The sequence below is a fragment of the Trachypithecus francoisi genome, unplaced genomic scaffold (genome assembly GCF_009764315.1).
Source record: "Trachypithecus francoisi isolate TF-2019V2 unplaced genomic scaffold, Tfra_2.0 Lachesis_group5, whole genome shotgun sequence".
Classification (NCBI taxonomy): Eukaryota; Metazoa; Chordata; class Mammalia; order Primates; family Cercopithecidae; genus Trachypithecus; species Trachypithecus francoisi.
Genome location: NW_022681470.1, coordinates 101,565,775 through 101,589,288, shown reverse-complemented (window position 1 = coordinate 101,589,288; position 23,514 = coordinate 101,565,775). Strand labels below are relative to the sequence as shown.

General features: G+C 39.2%; 1 protein-coding gene across 6 annotated transcripts in view; it reads left to right on the top strand.

Annotated features, from left to right (window-relative positions):
- The window catches only part of LOC117075461 (myomegalin), a 276,182-nt gene that overhangs the window by 115,105 nt on the left and 137,563 nt on the right, over positions 1-23,514 (top strand). For 4 of the 6 annotated variants that reach the window (XM_033197849.1, XM_033197848.1, XM_033197852.1 and 1 more), the window contains 4 exons: positions 17-93; positions 4,817-4,940; positions 5,130-5,305; positions 10,656-10,773. In XM_033197849.1, the coding sequence (XP_033053740.1) occupies positions 17-93; positions 4,817-4,940; positions 5,130-5,305; positions 10,656-10,773 (495 nt within the window). Of the gene's footprint in view, positions 1-16; positions 94-4,816; positions 4,941-5,129; positions 5,741-10,655; positions 10,774-23,514 lie in introns of those variants that run through there. The other 2 variants (XM_033197847.1, XM_033197846.1) reach the window with 1 other exon arrangement.

Sequence of the window (23,514 nt, the reverse complement as noted above, 5' to 3'; positions counted from 1 at the left end):
CCTGTGTGCTTTTCAGAACATTGAGCTGAAGGTTGAAGTGGAGAGCTTGAAACGAGAACTCCAGGACAAGAAACAGCATCTGGATAAAACATGGTGAGTTGTAATTTTAAGCTCTGGTCCTTTCCAGAGTCTGGCTTGCTAATCTGAGAGCAACAGATTTGGAACCAAATTCCTTAACCTATCTATGGCATTTGAATCCTGTGTCTGATTCAGGAACTGAAACAATAGATTTTCATATGCTGTGTTTCCCTTGGACTCTCTGTGTATTACTAGGTCAGATAGACCTTGCCATAAGTTGGTAAATCCACCAGACCTAAGATTGCAAACTTCCTTTTAGTCAGCAATCAACTAAACAGAAACAATGAAAGTTTCCACTTTTAGTAGAGGCAAATAAGCTTTATAAAAAGTATCAGTCAGCCTATAATAACATCAAGGGCTGAGGTAACATTTGGGGAAAATGGGCACTCTCACACACTACCAGTGAGTGTAAATTGTGACAACATTTTTAGTATGTGTGCTACCTATTATAGTAAAAAAGGAGGATTTCCTTTGATCAAACAATCCCTAGAAGGAATCTGTTTCTTATCAATAAAAGCATTAGTGTGAAAGGATAAATGTATAAGGATGTTTATTGCATCATTAGTTGTAATGGCAAAAAACTAGAAACAATTACCAATCGATTGAATAAATTTTGGTACTACTACACTGTGGACTATTATGCAATTATTAAAGAATGAGTGGCCGGGCGCGGTGGCTCAAGCCTGTAATCCCAGCACTTTGGGAGGCCGAGACGGGCGGATCACGAGGTCAGGAGATCGAGACCATCCTGGCTAACACGGTGAAACCCCGTCTCTACTAAAAAATACAAAAAAAAAAAAACTAGCCGGGCGAGGTGGCGGGCGCTTGTAGTCCCAGCTACTCGGGAGGCTGAGGCAGGAGAATGGCGTAAAGCCGGGAGGCGGAGCTTGCAGTGAGCTGAGATCCCGCCACTGCACTCCAGCCCGGGCGACAGAGCGAGACTCCGTCTCAAAAAAAAAAAAAAAGAAAAAAGAATGAGTTAGCTCTATATTATTGTCCTAGTGGGAATTCCTTAATTAAGTAAGGGGGAAAAGTTGCTGAGTGATATTTATAGTATATTGAGGAGGAGTGAGATCACAGTCAGTGATAGGGAGAAGACTTAATATTTTTTTAATATACATTTGCATTGCTAAAATGGTTACTTTTATAATTTATAGTTTTTAAAAAACTTAGTGTTAAATGACAAGTATTAGAATTATTAAAAATATTTTCAGACTTCAATAAAGCTTCAGAATACAAAAATTAACGTACAAAAATCAGTAGCACTTCTACACACCAATAACATTCAAGCTGAGAGCCAAATCAAGAATGCAATCCCATTTACAATATCCACTAAAAAAAAAAGTACCTTGGAATACATCTAACCAAGGAGGTGAAAGATCTCTACAAGGAGAGCTACGAAACACTGCTAAAAGAAATCATAGATGACACAAACAAATGGAAAAACATTCCATGCTCATGGATCGGAAGAATCAATATCATTAAAATGGCCACACTGCCCAAAGCAATCTACAGATTCAACACTATTCCTATCAAACTACCAATGTCGTTCATCAAATGACCAAGATCAAAGCCAGAGGCATCACACTATCCGACTTCAAACTATACCACAAGGCTACAGTTGCCAAAACAGCATGTTGCTGGAAAAAAAAAAGGAAAGAAAGACACATAGACCAATGGAAACAAATAGAGAACCCAAAAATAAAGCCACACACCTACAGCAATCTGATCTTCGACAAAGTCAACAAAAATAAGCAGTGGGAAAAGGACTCCCTATTCAGTGGTGCTGGGATAACTGGCTAGCCATATACAAAAGAGTGAAACTGGGCGCCTCCCTTTCAGCACATATAAAAATTAACTCAAGATGGATTAAAGATGTAAATGTAAGACCTCAAACTATAAGAATCCTAAAAGAAAACCCAAGAAACACCGTTCTGGACATTGGCCTCAGGAATTTATGACTAAGTCCTCAAAAGCAATTGCAACAAAAACAAAAAGAGACAAGTGGGATTTATTTAAAGAGTTTTGCACAGCAAAAGAAACTATCAACAGAGTAAACAGATAACCTCTAGAATCTAAAAAAGTTTGCAAACTAGCATCTGACAAGGGTCTAATATCCAGAATCCATAAGGAATTTAACAATTGAACAATGAAAAACAAATAACCCCATTTAAAAAATGAGCAAAAGGCATGATTAAACACTTTTCAAAAGAAGACATATACATGTCCACCAAATATATGAAAAATTGCTCCACATCACTAATCACCAGAGAAATATAAATCAAAACCACAATGAGATACCATCTCACACCAGTCAGAATGGCTACTATTAAAACGTCTAAAAACAACAGATGCTGGCGAGGCTGCATAGAAATGGGAATGCTTACACGCTGTTGGTGGAAATATAAATTAGTTCAGTCACTGTGGAAAGCAGTCTGGAGATTTATCAAATAACCTAAAACAGAACTACCATTTGACCCAGCAATCCGATTGCACCCAAATATTAATTGGATATATCCATTAATTTGGATATATCCCATTAGGGCATACATCCAAAACAAAACAAATCTATCAAAAAGACACATACACTTACATGTTCATTGCAGCACTATTCACAACAGCAAAGACATGGAATCGACCTAGGTGCCCATCAACAGTAGATTGGATTTTTAAAAAGTGTTACATCACATTTACATATATGCCATGGAATACTATACAGCCACAAAAAAGAATGAAATAATGTCCTTTGCAGCAACACAGATGCCACTGGAGGCCATTATCCTAAGAAAATTAATGCAGAAACAGAAAATCAAATGCGGTAGCATGTTCTCACTTATGAGTAGGAGCTAAACAACAAGTACTCATGGACATAAAGATAGCAACAGTAGAAACTGGGGACTACTAGAGTGGGGAGGTGGGGAGTGGAGGAAGGGTTGAAAAACTAACTATTGGGTACTGTGCTCAGTACCTGGGTGATGGGATCATTTGTACCCCAAACCTCAGTATCATGTAACATACTCAGGTAACAAACCTACACAAGTAGCCCCTGAAGCTGAAATAAAAGTTGAAAAATAAAAGAAAATAATATATAAATGAAAAAAAAAAAAAAACAATGTTTTCAGATTATGTCCTGGGATCAGTACACAATCAATCTGATCTGGCATTCTTTCTGTGTCTACAGTATTTCTTGATATTTAGGATGACAATCCAGCAAGTTCAGAATATTTAAAACCAAATTAAATTACACACAATGTGCTGGTATTACTATTTAAAGGCATTAAATAGGCTAATAAATTTTAGAACAACTTACAAAGACAATTAATAAATTTTGAAATTTGTGTAATGCTTTGATTTAAAAAACTTTTAAAAATGTCATTTGAATCAGGTGACATTATTCTATTTTTAAGAAATGAGAAAACTAAGGTATATTCTTCTCAAATCAGTGGCAGAACCCTCATCTTCTGTCATAAAGTTTAGGATCTTTTGACTTCAAACAGCTGTAGCGTCTTAAATAAGGCGTTCCTGGCCAATGGAGTTACTCAGAAAATGTGTAACTTCCATTCTCTATAGATTATAGTTGGCAGTTATCTACTGCACTAGCAAGAAATATGGAGTCAAATATAGATTCAAAACAAAAGTCGATGATTCCTGGGGTCTGCCTGTTTGGGGGTCTTGGGTTATACGCTTGACTTTTGTCTCTTTTGTGGCCAAGATCCTCATACCCCGCAAAAGCTATATAATGACAGAGGAGCTCAAGATAAATATAGCCCCTGGGATGGTGCTCAGTAGTGTCCACTATGCAGCAAGGAATCCTGTAATCTTTAGGGAAGCATCATTTGCTCTTCATGGACACAACCCCGAGACCAATACTAAAGTACCACTGGTCTTAGTGCCCCATAAACCTATACCAGTTCAATATTGTTCTTTGTCCTGAGAACAAGAAGATGGCCCATAGTTCTCAACAAATGGCTTAAAGCAGGAATAAAACCAATAGGAATGAAAATCATTCAGCATCTGATATTGCTCCCAAATTTCTAATCCTCAGACATCTGAGGGCAGCTGTTGTTCACTATAAATAAGTTGATGATACCTTACCCGCTTCATGCTAGCTCCTGGACATTCAATCCTAGGGATATCAGAGAGGCAAAGCTCAGCCCAAATCTTGAGCTTTCATGGATTAAATGTCTCTGCATGGGACCATGGGAAAGCTGGATAGAACTCTGGATAAGTAGCCCAGATGTAGGACGGCCTACTATGGATTACTGGCTTTAAAGGAAGAGAGCATTTCTATGGCTGTCCAAATGGATATCCTGTCCCAGCAACCTAAATGGAAAGAACACTTGAATTTCAAATAGCAAGAAAGGCAAGGAACTAGCAAAGCATTCTAGGAGGCAGTCTCAGTGGAAGAGTCCCAGGACAGATGACAGTGAATGTGAGCCATTTGATGACTACTTGCCTTCCAAACGAAAGTTCCTCTGGAAGCTATAAAGATAATGAAGCCACTAGGAAGTCAAGTATATACTACTTGACAAACAACACAGAGTTAGAGTTTCTAAAAGTTTGGAACTTTTTCAACCTGAAGAAGTTGAAGAGCTCAGTTCCACAGATAACTGTAGAGGGAAAAAATGCTCAATTTTTCTTCTTCTCGGTGTCACTCTGAATTACTGGAACAACCTTAATGGTTCCACTTGCTAAACTGTATGTCTGGCTCTGACTGGCTAATGCTCTGTGGTTTTAGGGCTGATGTGGAGAATCTCAATAGTCAGAATGAAGCTGAGCTCCGACGCCAGTTTGAGGAGCGACAGCAGGAGACGGAGCATGTTTATGAGCTCTTGGAGAATAAGATCCAGCTTCTGCAGGAGGTGAGGAGTTCCCAAAGTCCATAGCTAGGGGTTCTCTTTTATTCATACTCCTTTTCCTACTGCCCTGCCTTCTGGCATTCACCTTTTCCATCTCTACTTTCCCTCTCAAATTCATCAGTGTTCCTGGGTCTTAGGGCTCCTAACCTAGGTAGAAATTTTGCGGCCTCTCAGTTTTTGTTCTTTTTCCAGGAATCCAGGCTAGCAAAGAATGAAGCTGCGCGGATGGCAGCTCTGGTGGAAGCAGAGAAGGAGTGTAACCTGGAGCTCTCAGAGAAACTGAAGGGAGTCACCAAAAACTGGGAAGATGTACCAGGAGACCAGGTCAAGCCCGACCAATACGCTGAGGCCCTGGCCCAGAGGGACAAGTAGGTGCCTTCGGTGCTCTTTTTGTCGCTTGTCTCTTGCCCATTCTCAAGGCATATAGCAGCTGCACTGTTCCCTTTCAAGGATTGACAGTAGGAGCTTCACTATTTCTAAGACTTTATGGGTCCACAACCAGAGTCGTTCTTTTCAGAGTTGAATTTTCAATGGTATCCATTATGAAAACTCATTTAATGGATTCAGTGGGCAAAGAGTGGCAAACAAGAGACATGGATTCACTTATTCAGCAAACATTTACTGGGCACGTCACATGCCGGATACCAGGCTAAGCACTTCAGTTACAGAAACAAAAGACCTAGTTCTTGTCACCAAGAAACATGTTACATGATTTTAATAAGTTCCCTGATAGAAGAGCATGGAATGCTCTGGGGAAATATTGGAGGGTCATCCATTCTACATTAAAAGAGCAAGTTGTCTGCTACCGTCTGAATGTTTGTGTCCCATCCCCACCTCTCTCCCCCGCCAGTTCATGTATCGAAATCTTAACCCTTAAGGTTAATACTTCTGCCTCCAGAAGTATTATGAGGTGGAGCCATTAGGAGGTGATCAGATCATAGACACTGGAGATGGAACCCTCATAAATGGGATGAATACGCTTGTAAAAGAGACCCCAGAGAGCTAGTTAGCCCCTTCTACCACGTGAGGATATAGTGGGAATGCACTATTATGAGCCAGAGTGTGGACCTTCACCAGACATTGAACCTGTCGGTGCTTTGATCTAGGACTTCCCAGCCTCCAAAACTGTGAGAAATACATTTCGGTTGTTTATAAGCCACCCAGTTTATGGTGTTTTGTTATAGCAGGCCAAAAAGACGAAGATAATGCCATTGAAGGTTTCCTAGAGGAAGTGAAATCTGAGCTGAGCTTTGAAGGATGAATAGGAGCTAGAATAAATAGGTAGAAAGTGGATAGGGAAAGGAAATATTCTATGCAGATGGAAAAACTATGGAGGGAAGACACAGGGAAAGGAATATTTCAAGAACTTTAAATAATTGTACATAAGTGGAGCAAGTGAGAAGACAAGTGAGAGGTAGGCTGTTTGGAGAATAGGGGTCTGATTGTGCCAGCTTTGTACACCATTATAAGGAACTTGGACTTGGTCCTGAAGGTAACTGGGCAATTGTTGAGGTCACCACCATCTACTGTCTGGGTTACTGCAGAAACTTTCTAAATGTCTGTTCTACTTCCAGTCCTGCTCCTCTCATTCAATCTCAACCTCATAATTCAGAGTAGTTCTGAAATAGATAATTCAACAACCACAAATTGGCAAATAATTTAGCCTCTTAAGTGCATAAGACTGTGATGGCATAAAAAGCTTTAAGGAGCTTTTAGCTGAATAGGCAAAAACCACATGTGCACACCATGACCAATGTGATCTTTCCAAGACATAAATTTAATCACACCATTGCAGAGCCATTTAAGAAGCTTTCCAATACCTTTAGGAGGTAAGATCCATACTCCTCATGTGGCCATCAGAGCCTTTATGATGTAACCTCTGATTTCTCCCACACTCATCACCCACCACCATTCCTTCATACTTCATTCATGCCAGGCTAGTAAAAATAATAATGGCCAAGCTTTGTTGAGCTCTTACCGTACAGCTGAGTACTTTATGTTCTTGTTTAACAGCCCTATGAGATATGAATTATACTTTATTAATGAAAAAACTGGCATTTGGAGAGTTGTGAAACATGGTTTCAGGGATTGCTGACATCCAAACCCTGAATCCATACTGCCTCCAGAAGCATAAGAAGCTATGGCAGGTCTCCAGAATTTTGTTCATGCTTTTCCTTCTGTAGAAAACATCTGCCAACTTTTTCCCTTCTAGTGAACCTCACTAAGGCATCAATCATCATTTCTTTGAAGGCTTTGTGATAGCAGAATGAAGTTTCTGTATTGTTTCTTTTATATATATATAGTACAATTCTCAGTATGGTGTTGTATTTGCTTTCAGATTTTCCCTTCTAGGTTCCCCACGACTGTGTTCTATTTGAACCCCAATAAAAAAAAACTGAACTAAAAACCAAAACAAAACAAAACCCCAAGTAAAGCACATGCACATCTGAAAATAAATTGAGGCTACTCATATCAGATGGCCTTGAGCAATTCTGGAGAGTAGGAGAACAGATCCTCTGTAGAGACTGAGGGTCAAAGAGATGAGCAAGGTTTGAGGTTTAAGAAAAGTAGAGATGTTCTAGTGCGGATACCATGAGGGAATTTCACATGGAGTCCACATTCCTCCTCCTCGTCATTTTTTGTTTTTGTTTTTTGAGATGGAGTCTCGCTCTGTTGCCCAGGGTGGGGTACAGTGGCAAGATCTCAGCTCACTGCAACCTCTGCCTGCCAGGTTCAAGCAATTCTGCTGCCTCAGCCTTCCGAGTAGCTGGGATTACAGGCGTGCATCACCATGCCCAGCTAATTTTTGTATTTTTAGTAGAGACAGGGTTTCACTATGTTGGTCAGGCTGATCTCAAACTCCTGACCTCAAGTGATCCGCCCACCTTGGCCTCCCAAAGTGCTGGGTTTACAGGGATTATAGGAGTGAACCTGTAATGTTAAGTTTTTAAAGTTATTTCTGCTGGGCATGGTGGCTCACACCTGTAATCCCAGCACTTTGGGAGTCTGAGGCTGGCGGATCATGAGATTGAGACCATCCTGGCCAACATGGTGAGACCCCATCTCAACTAAAAAATACAAAAATTAGTTGGGCGTGGTGGTGCATGCCTGTAGTCCCAGCTACTCGGGAGGCTGAGGCAGGAGAATCGCTTGAACCGGGGAGGCGAAGGTTGCAGTGAGCCGAGATTGCGCCACTGCACTCCAGCCTGGCGACAGAGCAAGACTCCGTCTCAAAAAAAAAAAAAACACACAACTGGAAACATTTCATTTAGTACCCAGCACACATTTTCAAGGACCTAGAAGGTTCATGTTCTAATATATACAAACAGAGAATATGCCTGGCACATAGATGATCAATAAGTTTATTTGAACCCATAGTTTGGATACCTCAGCACAGTATTTTACAACTTAACCCTAGTCTGAGGGTCTGAATTTTCAGTCTCTTCTCCAGCCATTGCCTCTTCCCTGGGCCTTAGTTCCAGTGACTCTTCCCAAATTGTACACTGGGTCTTCATGCCTTTGTTCCTTTGTTCAATCTCCTCCTTCTGAGCCTGGAAAACCACCTAGGTCTTTGCTATTGTAAATAGTGTGCAGTGAACATTTGCATGTGTATGTCTTCAGGGTAGAATGATTTATATCCCTCTGGGTATACCCAGAAATGGGATTGCTGGGTCGAATGGTAGTTCTGCTTTTTGTTCTTTGAGGAATCGCCATACTGCTTTCTACAATGGTTGAACTAATTTAACACTCCCACCAACAGTGTATAAGTGTTTCCTTTTCTCTGCACCTCACTAATATCTGTTATTTTTTGCTTTTTAACCATAGTCATTCTGACTGGTGTCAGACGGTATCACATGGTGGTTTTGATTGCATTTCTCTAGTGATCAGTGTTATTGAGGTTTTTATCATATGCTTGTTGGCTGCAGGTATGTCTTTTGAAGTGTCTGTTTATGTCCTTTGCCAATTTTTTAATGGGGTTTTCTCTTGTATATTTGTTTACATTTCTTATAGATGCTGGATATTGGACCTTTGTCCATTGCATAGTTTTCAAATATTTTCTCCCATTCTGTAGGTTTTCTGTTTACTCTGAAACCACTCAATCTTTAAAATCTCTTCTCCTGGGCATCACTATACTCCTTCAAGTCAAATGAATCATTTCTTTATCTTTCTTCCTATAGCTCTATGGCAGCACTCAGTGTACTATATGGTGCCTCTATTCTGGTAGCATTTATTATATTCTATTACTATTATTTGCTTATGTACAGTCACACATCACAAACTACAGGGATATGTTCTGAGAAATGTATCTTTAGGCAATTTCATTCTTCATTGTGTGGCTATCACAGAGCACACTTACACAAACCTTGATGGGATAGGCTACTGCACACCTAGGTTATATGGTATAGCCTATGGCTTCTGGGCTACAAACCTGTACAGCATATTACTGTACTGAATACCATAGGCAATTGTAACACAATGGTAACCATTTGTACATCTAAACATAGAAAAGATACAGTAAAAATACTGTATAAAACATAACAAATAGTACACCTGTTTAGGGCACTGACCATAAATGGAACTTGCAGGACTGGAACATGCTCTGGGTGAGTGAGTGAGTAGTGAACTGAATGAACATGAAGGCCTGAAACACATTTTATAGTCATACAACAATATTTTCCTTATATCCTTATTCTAGAAAAGGTTTATTCTGTTTTTAAATTTTTAATTTTTTTTTTTTACTTTTTAAACTTTTTTGTTAAAAACGGAGACACAAACATACACATAAGCCTAGGTCTACACACTGTCAGGATCATCACTACTGTCTTCCACCTTTACATCTTGTCTCCTGGAAGATCTTCAGGGACAAAAACACACATGGAGCTGTCATCTCCTATGATAACAACACCTTCTTCTGGAATAGCTCCTGAAGGACCTGACTGAGGCTACTTTACAGTTATTTTGTTTAATAAGTAGAAAGAGTACACTCTAAAACAACAATAAAAGTATAGTATAGTAAATACATAAACCAGTAACATTTATTATCAAGTATTATATACTATACGTTATGTTTTTATACAACTGCCAGTGCAGTAGGTTTGCTTACACCAACACCACCACAAACAAGTGAGAAATACATTGCACTATGATGTTACTGTAGCTAGAACTTTACTAGGTGATAGGATATATGCAGTATAATGACATAATGTTGACAGAAACAGGATATGGTACATGACTGTAGCTGTGTGTCTTCTCACTCTCCAAATCACTAGCAAACATGTGCCGGTGGAATTTAAATTTTTGCAAAACAGAGATTGTTTCTTTTCCAACTTCATATTTCCGGTACTTGGTAGAGTGCATTGAGTACACAAAATAGTTATCCAAGAACCGTTTCTTGAATGGAACAGCCACTACCACCACCACCAAAAAATTCTAGGCCCTTATTCCAAGAGTTAAATACCTGTGGTCTAAAGATCTATGAATAAACTTCAGGAAGTCCATGAACCTGGTGAAAATGTAAGCAAAAAGTTGTTTGTGTATGTATTTGGGGGCTGGGCAGAAAATACATGGTTTTCTAAAGAAATGTATCAAAAGGTTCAATGATCCAAAAGGGTAAAAACCTGCTGTACTAGACCATGCTATCTTTGGAATGTGCTGAAAAAATAAGGTAATAATAGTATCATGATCATAATTATTGTCCTTACTTTTCCTTTGCTTCAGGAGAATCGAAGAACTGAATCAGAGCCTGGCTGCCCAGGAGAGGCTTGTAGAACAGCTATCTCAGGAGAAACAACAACTGCTACATCTGTTGGAGGAGCCAACTAGCATGGAGGTGCAGGTAAGGCTTGGTCAGTACATCCAGAGGCATTTGCTTCATGCTTTCATAAGCCCTACTTTTTAATATCTACGTGTATTTGTTATCTATTGCTTTGTAACAGATTACTGCAAACTTAGCAGTTTAAAACACCTTATTTTTGTTATCTCACAGTTTCCGTGAGTCAAGAGTCCAGATATGGCTTAGCTGGGATCTCTGTTTGGAGTCTCATAAGTGTGAAATCAAGGTGTAGACTGGGCTCTTTTCTCATCTGGAGGCACACCTAGGGAAGGATCGACTTCTAAGCTCCTTCAGGCTGTTGGAAGGATTTACTGCTGTGTGGTTGTAGAAGTTATGGCAGCTTCCTTCTTCATAGCCAGCAGCAGAAAGAGTCTGTTACTTTTCTCACTTCTAGACCCTCTTTCAAGGGGCTCATTAGGTCAGGCCCATCAGCATAGTCTCCCTTTTCGTTAACTTAAAATCAACTGATTAGAAGCCTTAATTACATCTATATGACCTCTTTACATTTTCCATATAACATGGCATAACTATGCAGTGACATTCCATCACCTTTGCCATACTGGTTAGAAGTTACAGGTTTTGCCCATCTTCAAGGGGTGAGGATTACACAAAGATGTGATGGCCAGTGGGTGAGAATTATAGGGACCACCTTAGAATTTGCCAGCCGCATCAAGTGGTTTATAATTATATAGAACGTACAATGTTTTAGGGGTTTTTTTGAGGGTTAAGTTGTAAAATACTGTGCTGAAGTATACAAACTATGGGTTCAAATAAACAGTTACTAATCATCTATGAGCTAGGCATATTCTCTGTTTGTATATATTAGAGTATGAACCTTGCAGGTCCTTGAAAATGTGCTGGGTACTAGATGAAATGGTGATTACTATTTCTGTACAAGTGTATCACACAAAGATAGAAATTTGCTTCCAAATTTTTTTTTTTTTTTTTTTTGAGATGGAGTCTCACTCTGCTGCCCAGGCTGGAGTGCAGTGGCACTATCTCAGCTCACTGCAACCTCTGCCTCCCAGGTTCAAGAGATTCTTCTGCCTCAGCCTCCTGAGTAGCTGGGATTACAGGCACATGCTACCACACCCAGCTAATATTTGTATTTTTAGTAGAGATGGGGTTTCACCATGCTGGCCAGGCTGGTCTCACACTCCTGACCCCAGGTGATCTGCCCGCCTCGGCCTCCCAAAATACTGGGATTACAGGCGTGAGCCACCGCACCTGGCCATAATGTGGTTTTAATGGAAAGGTTGGGGTCAAGATAAAAGAGCAATGATAGGAATTAGTTTAAACCATTGCTTCCCAACCTTTCCATTTCATGGCACATATACCAAATGGTAATATTTGTAAGGTATGGAGGTAAACGGATGAAGCTTCTCACTTGGAGGTGGCCAGTTTGGGTGCTTAGGCCACTATGAGGGCAGAAAAAAAATCACTGTCTTGGCCACAATTACAAACTTCTTAGACTGCAGCTTCATTTTGGTTGGAAAGCTCTGGTTAACAAACTCAAGAAATGATGTGCATGCACATAATTTTACAAGTATGAATACAAATTGAAGTTCATAGGCTTTTTGCAAGATACATATTGAAATATATGGACATTTTCTTAAAGGACTATGGAAAATATTTCTTTCTTTTTCTTTTTTTGAGACAGAGTCTCGCTCTGTTGCCCTAGAGTGCAGTGGCGCAATCCCGGTTCACTGCAACCTCTGCCTCCCAGGTTCACACCATTTTCCTGCCTCAGCCTCCCAAGTAGCTGGGACTACAGGCGCCCACCACCACGCCTGGCTGATTTTTTGTTATTTTTAGTAGAGACAGGGTTTCACTGTGTTAGCCAGGTTGGTCTCGATCTCCTGAGCTTGTGATCCGTCCATCTTGGCCTCCCAAAGTGCTGGGATTACAGGCATGAGCCACCATGCCTGGCCGAAAATATTTCATAATACATTTAATTTAGAAAAGCTCAACTGAGAATAAGAAGAACTGAATTTCCATCCTGATTATTTATTAGCTGTATGACTACGAATATGTCACTTCTCAGCTTCCATATACATAAAATGGGAAGATTACCTCAAATAATCTCTATAGTTTCCCATAATGCTAACATTCTATTTTTATCTTATTTCAGAATTTTACTTCATTCTATTTGAGTTCAGAATTTACACAAGTATTATTTCTTTCAAAATGTTCACCTTCTGAAATGAAATCACTTTTATTGCTCCTTTTTTATTTACAGGCACATAAATACTAAAATATTTTGTACATATACATATTTTCATCATCTTTGGTAAGCACTGAAATCAATATTTAGTTCAGTATTTTCAATGCTAATTAAGGAATTGGTTTGGTACCAGTTTTCAGAAGACTTAAAGAACCAAAAGCTTATAATTTCAAAGAGACTAAATTATTTATATTCTATTCTAAAAGGATGCTTAGAACAAGAATAAGTACAGCATCCAGGGGATAATATTGCATGACCATTGGGCAGAAGAAATGCATCAAATCACATAAACTGTACTAAATTGATATGCTTTTTTAACATTGCCTAATAAAAATTTATTGTTATTGTTATTACCCAATATGGTATACATTTAGAAACCTGATACATTGTGCTGTTTGTTCTATAAGACAGTGTTTCCTACCCTTTTTCATAGAAAATTCATTTTCATAGGAAATGTGTACATCTATGGTATTCTGAAATAAGTGACCATGGCTGCTCACGGTTTGAGGCAATTGCTCATGGCCCCCTCAGGACCCATGCGCCACCCTGAGAGGTGAGGGGATCAGCATCTTTGCACAATGGTGGACCATGCTGAGGTACATACACTGTGCTGGAACACCCAGGTTGGAAACCTCTGCCACAGGAGGCCTCTGATAGTTGGTCCTCTCAAGTGTGGAGAATAGAAAGCCTCCCATAGCATATTTCCTTGTTTCTCCCTTTGGGTCTACGTCTTACGGGAAAAAAAAAATTGGGCCCAAGGACTGGTAGTGTCTTCCCTCAATTTACATAGTAGTTTAATTTATGGAAAAATGTAGTGTAAATTAACATCGTGCTCCTATATACAGAAGAATTAAGTTCTAGGTTCAGATGACTGTAAACAGTTTTATCATCAACCAATGGAACATTCAAATTCCAAAAGTCATTTGGAATTTGGGACAATACTTTGTCCTGTAACATCCCTTGCCTCACTTATCATTGTGACAACATCAAAAACAAGAAACACCCCCATAAATTTTCAAAATGCTCTCTAGGAGATGAGATAGTTGCTCAGTGAGTACCACTAGTATAGGGAGTCCTAGCCTTCCAAAGGTTTATAGTCCAATGAAAAACTGGTATGTAAACAAAGAACTAAAATACAGTGTGATAAATGAGGAGACAGAAATACACGCATGGTGCTAAAGGAACCCACAGCTGAAAGGGATTAACTCCAAGGAGGAACTCACCTGGAGGTCACCCTTCTGTTGGGCCTTAAAGACTGGATACACCAGGTAGAAAATAGGAAATGGAGCAATATATACAGTGATGTGGAACACAACTAAGGAATTGGAATTAGGAGTAATCGATGTTACCAAAAATAAGTATTGGAGAATGATAAAATATATAGCTGGAAAGTACCATAAATGTTGAGCTAAGGGCTTCATGTTGTAGGTACCAGAAAAAAAAAAAAAAAAAAAAAAAGCAAGGGGAATAAAAGCATATGATTTGCATTTAGAAAGGTAATCCTAGTTGTTGTGGAGACTGAGGATTGTTTGAAGAGCAGATAATTGATGTCACTTGTTGAGAGAGCAAATCATAATCTGACACAGCCATGAACTGCTTTGTCAAGTCTGCTCTTTGAATTGGTTGGGGGAAAGAATATTATAAAACCAATTACAAAGCAATTTGTCTCTGCCCTCTGCACAGGTAATGTATGATGAACCTTGCTATTTGTGACTCTTGGAGCCTATGTTGTGGGTGTTATCCTTGTCTGCTAACAGTATACTTCCGCTGTAACAGTTAGAGTTCCACTGTATTCTACTCAAACCTTGTCTGCCATGCCAACCGTCACCACAGAAGAAAGACCCTTACAATGTGGAAGGCAAAAGTTCAATTTCTAAGCTCTGGGCCTATTCTTCAGAGGCTAAAGAATCTCCTCAACTCCAGTGAAGCCATCCCTGGAATCCCTCACTGATTCAGCTGGAGGATGGAGGAGCTTGAGTTCTAAAGACTTATTCATGTCCTTTAATTCCACCTACACTTCACAATTGAGAATACCACAAACAGCTGGGCCCTAGAAGAAAGAAGAGCTCACAGATCTTGCACTTCTAGGTCTGAATTGTCCAGGTGAAGAACACTCACTGACCCCACATCCCATAGATTACTATTTCTCACGTGATCCCAGTATGAAAGTCTGGAGTATAATGAGTATAATATACTCACTATAATATCCGAGTACAGGAAGTTCATTCAGAGTTAAAGATTATTTTATTTAATTGATCTTACAGTCTTTTTAGCTGTTTTCCTTTTCCATTCTACCAAAACATTCTACAACATTCATTTTACAACATTCATTTTAGTGGGAATGCACTTGCACAATATTTATGAACATCTATAATTCTTACAAAACAAAGAAAGTACCACCAACTAGACATGCCGTTGATTGACATCATTCCATATTTCCTTCCAATCCTTCTTGATGTCCATTCAGATCAATAGTATGTGTGATCAGAGTGTTGAGGAGCTTTTTGATGTGAGGCTGTGACATCTTGTCCACATCTTTTTCACTAGGGAGTCAGAAAATCTAATAAAATTTACAAAGCATTTTTCTCTTCCTCAGTAAAGGTATCTACAAAGTTGCAGGGAAAAGCTAGCAATTGTTTCAGTTATTGATATTATTTCCTTCTACAGAATGTTAGAAGCTTCATCTCAATGAAGGTTTTAAATGAAACCAGACCTGGAGGGTGTGAAGGCAGAAAAAATGATGCCCTTGCAAAAGGAGGTCTGGAGGAATTCTTGTTTTGTTTGTTGCCTTTTTTCTCTCTGCATTTCTCCTTCAGTATAAGATAAGCAAAATTTATTAACATGTAATCTCACTGTGGTTGGCTTATAAAATGAAACAGGATAACACAATTAGGGAGAGGCCCACATTAAGTAAGTGAGACCTTCCCACTCACACAAATTAGCACAGTCAAGCTGTTGCATTTATGCCTTGTTTGGAACTTAATGTAAATAGTACTGCATGCAGTGAGGCATATTTCCTAAAATAGCAAACATTCCTGCGTTACCATGGAGAGATCTGTTTGGAGGTTAAGGCAAGAATGTGCTCTAAATGCTCAAGGCAGAGACTGAAAACCTTGCAGGGATTAGGCAGCTCCGGACAACTTCATACAAGGAGATTTTTTTAGAGCAGCTTTTCAGTATCGCCTTCTTTCACTGATGAATGTTGAAGCTGGAGACTCATTTACAAATTCCCGTTCAACATTATTGTCTTCCAGACAACCTTCATTAATAATGTGTCTCCGAAGCAGGCCTTATCAGCTAAAACAATCATTGCTCTAATCCTTTTGAGCAGCAAAGGAGTGGAAGTGGAAAAATAGGCAGCAGCTTTACAACTTAATGATAAATATTTATTGAGCACTTGTAATGCACAATGTACTGTTAGGTGAAGGAAGAAGAACACAAAAATGTATAGGATTTAGTCTCTGCCTTCTAGAGATTACAATAGGAGAAAGTCACTGATGAAAAAAATACAAGGCAGTACAGAAAGGAAAAATCATCATGGACTGGGCTCAGAAGCAAAGATTTTGGTCTCTGAGGAATGAGTAGGATTTTACTAAGTAGAGATGAAAATGAAAGGCATTGCTTTATTCATTCATTCAATGATTATTTATTGAGATCTAGAAAGATACTGTTCCAAATACTTCAGAAGCAGTCTTAGTCCACTCAGGCTGCTATAACAAAATACCATAGACTGAGTGGCTTATAAACAATAGAAATTCATTTCTCACAGTTCTGGAGGCTGGGAAGTCCAAGATCAGGGCACTGGCATTTTCAGTGTCTGGTGAGGGCCCACTTTCTGGTTTATGGATTTCCTGTTGTGTCTTCACATGGTGGAAGGGACTAGCTAACTCTCTGAGGTCTCTTTTTATAAGGACACATCTCTCCCAAAGCCCCCACCTCCTAATACCATTATGCTGGGGGTTAGGATTTCAACATAAGAATTTGGAGGGCAATACAAACATTCAAACCGTAGCAGATACCAAGATGAGAAAGCTGTGGTTCCTTTTCTTAAGTAGCTTACCAGTTAATGGGGAGAAGGCAGGATGGAGAAATGGCATAAAAATTACTGTATGTACAAAAAGTATTTTGGAAGATGGAAGAAGACAAAGATGTCTTTTGGTGGCACTTAGAAAGGCAGCTTGAAGGAAATACTTGACGGGTGGATAGGATTGTGACAGGTGGAGGTGGTAGTGATAGAATATTCCAAGTGTATGAAGTATAGAGGTAGGGAACTTCAGGGTAGAGAAATAGTAGCAGGAATAGAATATAGGGGGATAGAAAAACGGAGTGGAGCCAGATTCAGAGAACTTTAAGAGGCAGGTAAAGAAGTTTATGATTAATGGGGAAGTCATTGGGTCTCCAGGTTTCTTTGAAGGAGAGTGATATCTGAGCTCTGCTTTAGAAAGATTAATCTGAAAGGAGGATAGAGTAGAGGGCAAAGTTGAGGGGACTCATTATTTTGGAACTCTATTACTTAAGATATGAAGTCATTAGGGCCAGGCATGGTGGCTCACACCTGTAATCCCAGCACTTTGGGAGGTCGAGGTAGGTGGATCATGAGGTCAAGAGTTTGAGACCAGCCTGGCCAACATGGTGAAACCCTGTCTCTACTAAGAATACAAAAATTAGCCAGGTGTGGTGACACGTGCCTGTAATCCCAGCTACTCGAGAGGCTGAGGCAGGAGAATTGCTTGAACCTGGGAGGTGGAGGTTGTCGTGAGCCAAGATAGTGCCACTGCACTCCAGCCTGGGCAACAGAGCAAGACTCCATCTTGAAAGAAAACAACAACAACAACAAAGATATGAAGTCATTAGAGGGTAAGGAAGGATGAAAATTTTGTGCTAAGGCAAAAAACCAAAATAAAATCTTAGTATATAATAGTTCATTTTCTCATTCATACATTCTAGTCAATGACTATTGAGTGCTTACCATGACTAGGGAATGGTGCTGTTAGGTACTAGAGAATTACCTTCTAAAGAAGGAGACAGATAAATAACAAAATAATCAAACAAATATGTAACTTCAAATTGTGATAAGTACATTGAAGAAAGCAAAGAGCAGGGATTGGCAGACTTGTTCTGTATAGGGTCAGATAGTAAATAAGCTGCGCAAGCTGTAAAGTTTCTGCCATTGTTGCATAAAAACAGCCATACACAACACATACGAATGAACATGGCTGTGTTCCAACAAAACTCTATTTGCAAAAACAGGTGGGGGCTGGATTTGGTCCACAGTCCATAGTTTTCTGACTCCTCATATAAAGTACTAGGAGGAAAGGGAGGCACTTTAAACAAGGGGAAGACAACAATCAGGAGATCAGTCTTTCCTATGGCAATTTTGAGATGTCTATGACACATCCACATGCAGATATCAAATAGGTAACCTGGTATTTGAGAGTGGCACTCAGAGGAGAATTCTACAATAAAAATATAAATTGGAAGCCACCAGTATAAAGATGGGAAAGGATGAGATAACACCAGAAGAGAACAGACGGGTGAAAAGGGTCTAGGACTGAGCACCAATGAACAAAAGGTACACAGTGTATGACTCTTAGTTCATAAATCTAAGGTAGTCATCAATTTAAAGTCCCTGTCTGAGTCAGGATGGTGAGAAATCCAATTTCATACGTTTGGTATTTCCTCCTATCCCTACTTTCTCAGCTAGTTAAAGGTCCGTAGGTTTCACCAGGTGCCAAAGCACCAAGGAGACTACTCTGATCATCGATCTCCCACTAAAGCATCCCTGCCTCAGTAAGTAGGGTTTGCCAATCCTAGAGGCTTGTTATATTGAACCTTTTATGGAGCCAGAATCCCCTGCTGAAAAGTGCAGCCTCTCCAAGTCACCCCATTACTTCCCTCTCTGAGGTCCTGCTGCTTCTCCAGGGCACTGATATGGAATGGAGGTGGGTACTTGTTACTCTTTGACCTCCAGTCTCTTTCCATCTGGGTGAAATGTCACTCTCTCCTCTTCGTTGACTTCAAAAACTTTTCTCTCTCCTCTCTTCACCAGTGGGACATCTGGCTCAATCTTCTCAATGGGCTTAAAATTTCATAAAAGTCTAGAAATGCACTTGGCTTCAAACATCCTCTGCTCTTTGCTCTGCAAAAATTCCGGAGTCAAGGAAATGCTAAGGGCTCGATCATCAGATTAGAAAGGAGGGAAGGAGAGGGCCAGGCGCAGTGGCTCAAGCCTGTAATCCCAGCACTTTGGGAGGCCGAGGTGGGCAGATCATCTGAGGTCTGGAGTTCAAGACCAGCCTGACCAACATGGAGAAACCCTGTCTCTACTAAAAATACAAAATTAACTGGGTGTGGTGGTGCATGCCTGTATTCCCAGCTACTCAGGAAGGCTGAGGCAGGAGAATCGCTTAAACCCAGGAGGTGGAGGTTGCAGTGAGTCGAGATCGCGCCATTGTACTCCAGCCTGGGCAACAAGAGTGAAACTCTGTCTCACACACACAAAAAAAAAGAAGAAGAAAAAAAAGAAAAGAGGGAGGCAGAGATACATTACACAGGTAACAAAACAAATTTATATCCAAACATTTACCCTCTCACCTTCTGCCTAGGGAAGAAGTACGAGATGAAGCTGGAAGGGAAGTAGGTTAGGATCTTTTTGTAGAGATAACAAAATGTCAACTTACAGGTAGTGGACAATGATGGAGCTTTACTGTGAATGTTCTGCAACTAACGTGCACGATAATTATAGTGGTAAGCTTCTAAGGCTGTGTGATATAATTCAGGTATCAGTTTTCAAGAACCTGAAATGGAAAGTGCAGTGAAAATGTGAAGCAAGTTATACATGCTAGAGATGTTCAGAAAAAGGATAGAAAAGAAGTTAGCTTTTGGCTTGACAGGGAAGGATTCTGGGAAGTAAAGGTCTACTCTGATGTTTTCAAATCCACTTGGTTTACAAGTCTACCCAGTTGCACCCAGTCATATTAGGAAATGTTATGCCTCACCTTATCTGTCCTGCTAATTTCTCTCTAGATTTTGACAATGTTAACCATCCCTATCATTCTTGAAACTTCCCCCTCCCACCTGTGCTTTGACTGTGCAACTCCTCCACTTAGTATTCCACTTAGTTGTCTCACTCACCTCAGCATATCCCAAATAAATGTTATTTTTTTGCAAACAGATGCTTCAACTCCTACATTTCTGTTTATTTATGCTACTTTCTATCAGTCTTCCAGACTCCAAACCATTTTCTCCATCATAAACCCTTTCTTTTCTTTTGTCCTCTGCATATACACCATCAAGTCCTGCTATTCATTTCTTCAAGGTGATTCTCATATTTACCACTTTCTTTCCATTTCTATGCCAGATCTTTATTACCTCACACATGAATAACTGTAGGGTCTTTTTAGCAGATCTTCCTGTAACCATCCCAAAGTTCTCCTTGAAAGTGTAATCCATCCTGTTGCCTGGGTAATCTTCCTAAAAAAAGGTTTTCATCATGTCATTCTCTTAAGTCCATAACATTAAGTCCAAGTTCTTTTGCCTTTGTCAAAACTAGAATTTAACCAAATTCTAGTTGCCGAGGCACTCCACAGCATAGTGTCTGGCTTACAGCTGGCTCTTGATACACGTTCTTTGAATGAACAACTATAGAGGATTAGATGTATGTGTGGATGAACCTGGTCATTCAAAAATTCCCCAACATCTCCCTTTACCTACAGGCTAGCACTGCGTTTAACCCAAGTTTCGTGGCTTTTAATGAAGCTATTTTATTTTGCTGGAGTCCCTTCCGTGGCCTCCTTCATCCTAATACCCATCTCAAGTGCCACTCTTGTCCCTTCAACTATACCAGCCCATACTAACCTCAACTTTTTCTGTACTCACACTAAATTGAACTCAGTACCATTTAGTTTACCAGTCAATTGTTCTAACTGTAGCGTGCACCTTTTCTCCCTTTTAACTAAACTGAAAGCTCACTGAAAAGAGAAAAAAAGGTATGTTTGCATTCTTGCTCATTGATTAACAAATACTTTAAAATTTATTTAACAACCTATGGGTATTTAATAACTTGAAAGACTCTAATGTTTATTATTAGATGGATTTTGCTGAGAAGCATACTACTATAATCTGCAGATGAACTGGAAATCTCCTGGCTTTAAAACAAGCATTTCAAAATGCTGTGTTGTTAATTAATGGAAAGCATGATTGTTTCTGACTTCTTAAAGGTTTTCAAGGAGCACAGAGAAATCATGCACCTGCCTGTGTGTTACCACAAAGCCTAACTGGCTTTACTTTGACATTCTTGCATTTTCTCATCTGCCTTAGTTTCTCTGCCAGAATCACATTTTTCTTTTGGTGCATAGTTTTTTAGTAATTAGAATAGTTATTTCCCATGTCATAACTAGGGCAGTGAAACCTAATACAACTGGTTTGGGAAATGGGGATTTTCCACCTCTCCAATTCTTTTGGAAACTCCCTCTCAGCCCAGAAGTAGGTCTTAGAACACTACCACCCAGTTGCCACACAAGGGGTGCAAAAGTGACTATGGTGACTGCAACATTTAGAGGTCAAAACCGAGATAGTGCAAAAGACCCCACACCACAGTAATATTTATAAATCTTGTTCCAAATGCGGATGCAGTTCTCTAAATTCAACATAGATTTTGTAAGTAGTTCTTCATTGATGTGCTTTTCTATCTGCAGAAGTTCTGATCTTTTGTCTGATACAGCTTAGGATAGTTCTCCTTCAGTGGTTTTCAAAGTGTGGTTCCTAGATAGCAGCATCAACATGATCTGGGAACTTGACAGGAACGCAAATTCTTGGGCCCCACCGCAGACCTTATTGTGTCAGGAACTCAAGGGGGTAGGTCCCAACAATTTATGTTAACAAGCCCTCCAGGTGATTCTGATGCATGCTTAAGTTTGAAAACTGCCGTTTAAATTCAACATATTTCATTGTAGATTAGGAAATTAAAAGACAGATATAAGTGACTTAACCTAGGCCATAAAGCAAAGAAGTGCTTGTAAATGTATTTATCAATCAATGTTAAGGGTGAACTGTTGATATATAAAATTAATAATTTGTTTAATCATAATATGAAGCTTATTCTCAAATTTTTTGTTATGTGCCTTCACTAAGTTTTAGAAGTAATAATTTTATACTAAACCATTACAGAAGCCCTAAGTCTCACCTTAACAACATGCCTTGCTTCAATCATAAGTGTTTGGTGTACACATGCATATAAAATATTATCCTAAGGTGGGGCGCAGTGGAACCTGGGAGGCAGAGGTTGCAGTGAGCCGAGATTGCGTCACTGCACTCCAGCCTGGATGACAGAGTGAGGCTCCATCTTAAAAAAATAAAAATATAAAAAAAGCTCATATGGATAGGCTTAAGTTTTTAATTTGCAATTGGGTCTTTTACAGAATTTCTTCTGGGCTATATTTTATAGTATTTTCCTAATTTTCAAAACTGTTCTTAAAGTGGGGTGACTTTCTACCAAAGAAATCCCTCAAATTAAAATTTTTGGGGCAATACATACTTTTAACTTATTTACTCCTTTTAATCTTTTTAATTGAAATATACTAATATGTATACAATCTACAGATCTAAGTGCCCCATTCAATGAGCTTCAACAACTCTACACACCTATGTTATTTTCATCCAAAAATAGATACAGAACAGCTTCATCACCTCAGAAGATTTCTTTGTGCCCCTTTGCAATCACTTCTCACCCTGTCTCTCACCGTTCAACCACTTCCTGACTTATATCACTATAGATCTGTTTTTTCTATAGTCTGTTTCTTAGACTTCAGATGAGATCAGGTGCATTCAGGGTAGTACGGCCGTGGACCTGTTGTCAGACTTCAAATAAATGGAATCACACAGGGTGTAGTCATTTGCATATGGCTTGTTTCACTTAAGATGTTTTCGAGATGTATCCATGTTGCATGTATCTGAGTTCATTCTTTTTCATTGCTGGCTAGTACTGTATTGTATTGTATGAATACACTAAAATGTGTTTCATCTACCTTTTTTCTTAGTAACAATTATTTTTTTCTTATCACAAAAGCAGTCAAGTACTTACTGTAAATTATGTAAAATATGTAATACATAACGTAAAAAATTATAGAAAATAAGGAAAAAAGAAAATAAATATCCATAATTCCACTCTCTAGACATAACCATTACTAATAACTTGTGGATACCCTTTGAACTTTTGTTTATATAAGTTATCTTCTTACATTATATATTATCATATGCAGTATAAAAATTCTTATTTTAGGTTCAAGTTTTACCACTTAGACCCTATATTAGTGTGTTAAATTGGCAGCCCTTATTTTAACTATAAAATATTTTCTAAATTAAATAAAATCTAAAATACCTGAATAAACATTCATTGTCCAAAATTCACAGTAGATAGAATGAAAAGTAAATATCCTTGCATAGCCCCACCATAGGTAACCAGTTCAACTGCAAACTCTTGACCACAAGATAATAATGATAAGGACCAAGAAGTGCAAAAT